Source organism: Anneissia japonica, unplaced genomic scaffold (assembly GCF_011630105.1).
Source record: "Anneissia japonica isolate Jap-2015-1 unplaced genomic scaffold, ASM1163010v1 scaffold9668_len1562885_cov226, whole genome shotgun sequence".
Taxonomy (NCBI): domain Eukaryota; kingdom Metazoa; phylum Echinodermata; class Crinoidea; order Comatulida; family Comatulidae; genus Anneissia; species Anneissia japonica.
Window position 1 is genome coordinate 911,625 of NW_022711326.1, and position 7,263 is coordinate 918,887.

At 33.6% G+C, this 7,263-nt stretch overlaps 1 protein-coding gene across 1 annotated transcript in view; it reads left to right on the forward strand.

Annotated features, from left to right (window-relative positions):
• The window catches only part of LOC117107350 (zinc finger protein 729-like), a 25,497-nt gene that overhangs the window by 12,236 nt on the left and 5,998 nt on the right, over window positions 1-7,263 (forward strand). The window contains 1 exon segment of the mRNA XM_033248999.1: window positions 2,352-3,661. Within this exon segment, the coding sequence (XP_033104890.1) occupies window positions 2,617-3,661 (1,045 nt within the window). The 5' untranslated portion in view covers window positions 2,352-2,616.

The window sequence follows — 7,263 nt, forward strand, 5'->3', positions numbered from 1 at the left end:
TATAAATCTTTATAACATTATACAAAAATTAGATTTTTCTTAAAAATTGAAATTTTGCCGGGAATGGGGCTTTAATAATTACGCCTTAAGAGTACCATGTAATCAATTTGTGAAAATGTTTCCTTCCACAATTCTAGTTATGCAACTAAAGAAATAGGCCTAGTGATTTTCTCGGGCTTACAGTATGAATATAAAAGAAGCATTTTAAAACGTACAGCATTCAATTATAAATTTACTGATAATTTTATATGGAAAATATAAATATGAAAACACATTTCCTTTATAATATTATTATAAATATGATCAGAACATACAGTATGGTAAATGGAAACGTAACAGACAAGAAAAAAAACGTATGCGAAACTAATCTATTGACTATGCTTATTCCATAAATCTTTATTTGATTCAAGCAGAATAATAAAAATTATATCAATATATATATATATATATATATATCGCAACAAACAATAAAAAAAAAACGTATCTCAAACTCTGTCAACTTCGTAACATCTACGTTTTCTGCAAAAAAATCAAAATAGCACCAAGTGATACAGTAATATAGTAACAATAATAAACTTTAATACTAATATAAAAATAATTGTTAATAAACTAATGTTACAGTAATTTAAATAACGAGTTGGCTGGTTTTTCCTGATAAAAAGTTCGGTCAACTTCGTAACATCTACGTTGTTTCTGTAAAAAAATTTAAATAGCACCAAGTGATACAGTAATATAGTAACAATAATAAACTTTAATACTAATATAAAAATAATTGTTAATAAACTAATGTTACAGTAATTTAAATAACGAGTTGGCTGGTTTTTCCTGAAAAAAAGTTTGATTTTTATAAATATTTGCTATGTAGTAGTAGGAAGCGTAGAATCGATAACAAAACGAAAAAAATAATCCGATAGAAAAGAGTGAAATGGTACTAGGAATGCAACAAACTAGAAAATGACCTATAAATACCATAATAATAATTGAAATTTAGTTTAGTAATAATAGTATTCAATTTATTTGCTTTTAAGTAGCCTATGTTGTTACTTAGTAGAAAGACAACAAAACATAAATAAAAAAAGTATGATAAACCAATTGACGAACTCACAATGATAATTAGGCCTAGTTATATTAAATTTGGCGTTTTCGCAACTCCATTGGCGCACCATATATTTGTTGAAAACAAACCGTGACCGAAACGAGGCGCGACCGAAACGAAGTGCGACCGAAATGATCTGTATTCAGGCCTAGGCCGCTAGAGTAGAGGCCTAGCTAGGCTAGGCTAGGTCAACTCAATGGATGCGGATTCTATGCAGGTGGTAGAGAGATTATTTCTTAATATAGTATGACAGTGTTATGCTAGGCTAGTTAGGAAGCGTAAACCTCTCTTTTCTATGAACGTGCTCTGCCTGCATAGAAATTAGTCGGTAACACTAGGCTAATAAATAACTTCAAAACAGTTTAACTGTCAGTGTCATTATATCTACATGGATGGTGGAATAGCTGCACAATTCTCATTTAAATTAACCCATTGTTAAAATACTAGAACTTGGCTATTTTTAACGTTTCCTGAACGTAAGATTAAGAAGAATCAAATATGTGTGTTTAGCACTATTTGGTGCTTTCTCCTAGGCATCCGACCAGTTGGTTGGAATCCAGTTTATCGAGTTTCTGGCCACTTTACCGAATCAAGTTCAATGAAAACATGATATCCCAGTTTGCCAAAACATGGTTTGCCGAACCCAGTTCGCCAAATTTTGTCATCACCGTTGTACAAAAGCACAGCACACTACTATTTTGAACTAAGTACATATAATGTAGTCCATCTACTATTTTTTTTGAACTATAGAATAATGAAAATAAATTTCAAATCTGCACTACTATACTAAGGCTTGATGATGTGACGAGATCCATTGGTTCCTCTGTCTTTATTCTAATATTAATGGTTTAAAGAAAGATTTAGGTTTTACGAGCGAATACTTATTCTTTTATATACAGTACATATATTATAAGTAGGTTCCGGGTAAGTGTAAGAGAGCATTCCATCATGAATTTTATGCTGCTTTTAATGTTTCACTGCTTTTAATTGACTTTCGGCAAACTGGGTTTGGCAAACTAATATTCATTTTTTTTTAGTCTGCAAACTGGTACTCAGCAAACTGGGATTCGGCAAAGTGGTCTTGGCAATCTGGGATTTGGAAAACTGGATTTCGACCATCTGACCATGATGCCATAATTAATGTAAAAGAGACAGTTTGCTGAATACACATGGTTAAATAATATTGGTTTTAAAACAAAGGATTGAGTCTATAAATTATCAACATTTATTTTCATTTCATTTTCACACTTCACAGCAATGAACAAAGTCCAGATGGTTGTAGATTTTTGAAAGTGATTTACTGACAACATTAATGGAATGTATGAAAACTATCGCTCCTCAAGAAATCTTGTGTTCACAATACAGATGATAAACAAATGAGAAAAATACTTTGAAATACTGTATTAGACTATATTAACGGAACATATGAAAACTGTCACTCATGAAATCTTGTGTTCACAATACGGATAATGAAAAAATGTGAAAAAATACTTTGAAATATTAAACTATATTAATACAAAATGGCATTACAAGAAAAGGTTGAGGAAACGGACAGACAGGAGATAAAGTACGATTGTGATCATTGTGGAGAAAAATTTGATTTACTTACTTTGAAGACACATTTGGGGATTAAGACTGAGGAGCCTGTACAATTTGAATGTGAACATTGTGGAAAAACATTCAAAAAGCGTTGGTGGTTGAAAAGACATTTGAGGGTACATACAGGAGAGACACCATATGAATGTGAACATTGTGGAAAGAAGTATAAAGACAGTGGTCAGTTGAGAGTACATTTGAGGATACATACTGGAGAGACTCCATATGAATGTACACATTGTGGAAAGAAATTTAAGGACGGTTGTGTATTGAGAAAACACTTAAAAATACATACCGGAGAGATGCCATATGAATGTGAACATTGTGGAAAGAAATTTAGAGATAAATATGAATTGAAACGACATTGGAGGGTACATACAGATGAGAAGCCATATGAATGTGAACATTGTGGAAAGAAGTTTAAATACAGTCACCAGTTAACAATACATTTTAGAACACATACGGGAGAGACACCATATGAATGTGAATATTGTGGAAAGAAAATCAACGATCCTGCCTTTTTGAGAAGACATTTGCGCATACATACTGGAGAGGCCCCATATGAATGTGAACATTGTGGAAAGAAATGTAGAGATAGTAGTACATTGAAACAACATTGGAGGATACATACAGGCGAGAAGCCATATGAATGTGAATATTGTGGAAAGAAAATCAACGATCCTGGTTTTTTGAGAAGACATTTGCGCATACATACCGGAGAAACCCCATATGAATGTGAACATTGTGGAAAGAAATTCAAGGACAGCAGTGTTTTGAAAAGACACTTGATGATACATACCGGAGAGACACCATACAAATGTGAGCATTGTGGAAAGAAATTTAGAGATAGTGGGGTGTTAAAAATTCATTTAAGAATACATACAAAAGAGACACCGTTTGAATGTGGACATTGTGGAAAGCAGTTTAGAGATAGTGGGGTGTTAAAAGTACATTTAAGAATACATACAGGTGAGAAACCTTTTGAATGTACACATTGTGGAAAGAAGTTTATAACCAGTTCCAGTATGAAAAGACATTTTAAGATACATACAAGAGGGTCCAAACTTTAATATGCATTTTTGGACGTGAACATTGGATAGCTGTTAACCAATTCAGGAGAGAAACCTTTTTAGATGGCATGTGAATTGTGTAAAGAAATTATAGAACAAAAAATATCTGGTACCTGAAAATTTTTGTGTTCTAGATGCCCGAAAATAATATTTGAGACGTTCTGGGCTATCATTTTTTTCTGTTTCTGATGGTACATTGATTGATTGATTGAATTTATTCGGAAAAGAAAATGTAAGAACAATATACAATGATTGCAAAATTCCTTTGAATTTCCCTCTTCGAACAGGTCTGAAGCGCCGTCGTCCCACGCCACGACGATTTAAGGGTTTCGAATGCTTATTTAATCGATTTTAGAGTCTACTTATGTTTTGTTCTTAAAAGTTATTCTCGTAAGTGAACACTCCCCTACGATTTCAGAGAAAAATGCTGCTGGTTATTTGCCAACATTTGTACTGTATAATTTTTTCTTGCTTGCTACAAAAGCACTATAAATACTGTAATCAGTCCCAGCAAGTCATATACACAATTAATATTCTAAAGCATAATATTGAATACTGCTACACCTGGGAATATAATTTAGAAAGACTTTTACAATTAACGATCCAAGACATAATGTATGACGCACTGTATTTCTATCAGTCGACCTCGGCCAAGTTGAATACGATACAAAGGGGCTGTGATAAAGGGGTACACGTCACTGTTTAGCGAATGTGGCTGTGATAAAGGGGTACACATTTTAGTGAATGTGGCTGTGATAAAGGTGTACACTTCACTGTTAATCGAATGCGGAGTGAGTTTAGCTTCCTTAGGAAATTTAGGCCCAACATACACACGACTATATGTATAATATAGACTGGTGCCAGGGTCTCGTGAATATCCACTTTCAAGGAGCAGTGCACGTCCTGCTTGGTTTGGAGATAGAATTAGTGTCCGGAGCATCTGATCTTGGTTGCTGGCTTCAAACTGGTTTCACCTTCTGTATCATGATTCCACCAGCACCAAAATCAACTTTCATTTAAAATCCAATATGGCTGCCAAATGTATTGCAAAGTCAGTGTGTTGTATTGGGAACATAAACACTCCTTACTCAATACATTCAGAGGCTCATTTGATTTTTACGGTAGGTATGTGGTTCAAAAATTACAAATTAGGCCTACTATGTTTTTCATTGGAAATCCAAGATGGCCGCCAAAATGGCCAACAAACGACCTTATGGGACATTTTTTTGCCATGAGAACATCAAAATTTCTTTCATAAGGCAATTTGAGGATTGCAAAAATTTAAGTTAAATAATACCCTGGGGTGTATGGAAGCCCCTTCATCCTACTAGAATTGATTTTGTTTCTAAGCTGTTTTTCCTGGTGCTCGGCCGTCATACACTACTGTATGTTAATAATAATAATAATAATATTTATTTGGCAAAGTATGTCTTATCAAGTTTATAACTAGTCTCATTCGCACAGCCACTGATATTTTCCACTTGACTCGATCTCAAAAGTCATATTTGTCTAGAACCGAAATAGTAAAAAGCACCTAATTATAAAAGAAGCAAACGTAATGTATTCGGTTGCCTTTTTTTCTTTAATCTTCTTTATGCTGTTTTCGTGATGTTGGTCCTTTTTGTCGTTTATTTTCAATGTAGATTGCTTGGATTTTTCCCTATTACTTTCGTGAAATTCAACCCCCTTAGTGATAAAGAATGATTTCATTTGATATGTAATGTCAAAAGGACCGAAAGGTAAAAGCACCAGATGAAAAAAAAGAGCCATACGTAATTTCAAAAGAGCCGTACATAATGATAAAAAAAAAGCCGTACGTAACGATACGTATTGGTAAAAAAGAGCCGAACGTAATGATAAAAGGGCCGAAATGTAAATGCGCCGAGCGAAAAAGAGCAACAGAAGACACTAACGGCGTTCCATAGCCACACTGTTGCCAACCATCGCCAACTGTACGGTACGGTAGGCCTATCGAAAACTTATTATTTTGAGATGGTTTATCGTAGAACTGTCGCTATATTCACGTGAAATATATGTGGTAAGATTCATAGTTTCTTGTATTATTAGGCCTGATAATACTGTATTGCGTCGTTATACCAGACAGGACCCATGAACAAAGGAGGTGAGCCGCCTACCGACGATGCAGTAGGCCTAGAGGCCTAGGCCCCTTCCTTAGGGGGTCATTGACTTAGCTGGGCTGAATATCGAAAAATGAAAAATAAAGTTAACTCCGAACTTAAAAAGTGCAAAAAAGATTATTTCGCAGATCAGTTAAATACAAAAAATTCAAAAACAATTTGGGATAATATCAGATATATTGTACCAAATAAGTCTAACAACTCTAATATAACTAATATAATTGTAATAATGTTAATGTTAGGGTTCCTGATTGTAGAGGTAATTATTATGGTGTAATTATTATTTTGTATTTATTCTAATTAATTAATGGAACATTCACTAATGGAACGTCCCATAAGTGACCAATAGGAAAGGGGTACTGCTGGACACCCAGGCCAAGCTAAACTAAGCTTATAGCATTTTATCGCTCTCTTTTGTTTACCCATTGAGGATAGCAGATGTGTACTTTGTTAAGCTGTCTCTTTTGTTACAATTCAGAAAGGTTAATTTGAGAATTGTATAAGGATTAAGAAGAAATGTAAGTAATTACAGTTACTATTACAATGTAATTCCTTAGTTGTATAAGTACTCTACTAGCTCATATTGAATACTGTAGTAAAATAAATTAGATATGCTTTTCTAATTGTTATGGCTTGATTAACAATTGATTTAAGTCTAATTGTTGAATTGGATGCATATATGAATACAGAAGGTGTTCTACTTAAACTATTCTAATGTCTATTTATATTCTTTAGTTAGTATTTCTATTTCTGCATTTTATTAAGCATTACTTTACCTATATTATTGGTAGAAGTAACTTATTGCAATCTCATAAGATAATAAGGATTAAATGTGTGGCTGGTTTAAGATGGCCGCCATTAGTATTGTATTAAGATTAAATGATTAGGAAAGCTCACCATATGGTGGCACTGTTTTATACTTTCCAATAGGTGACGCTGTTTGTTATTGTTTAATGGTGCCCAATAGGTGGCGTCCTATATCATAGATCATGTGACATGAATATTAATTATGTGTTTATGTTCTCATATTTTTATATTTATTATGTCTTGCACTATATCGTTATTACTTCTATAGATTATATTAACTATATGTATATGGTAAATCCTGAACAGAATACACTGTGTAATCACCACAAACTGGTGAGTGGTTATAATTAAGTGACCATTATATTTAGGAAGAGGTTATTCGCATGGTACCGTGCGAATTAGGAATAAGAACTTATTCGTACGGTATGACAGCCGTTACGTCATGAAACCTTAAATGCTGATTGGCTAGGTCTACCGTGCGAATAAGACTGATAAGAGCTAATTCACACGGTACCGTGCGAATTGTCGAAACAAATTTATTCGCACGGTAGAATGT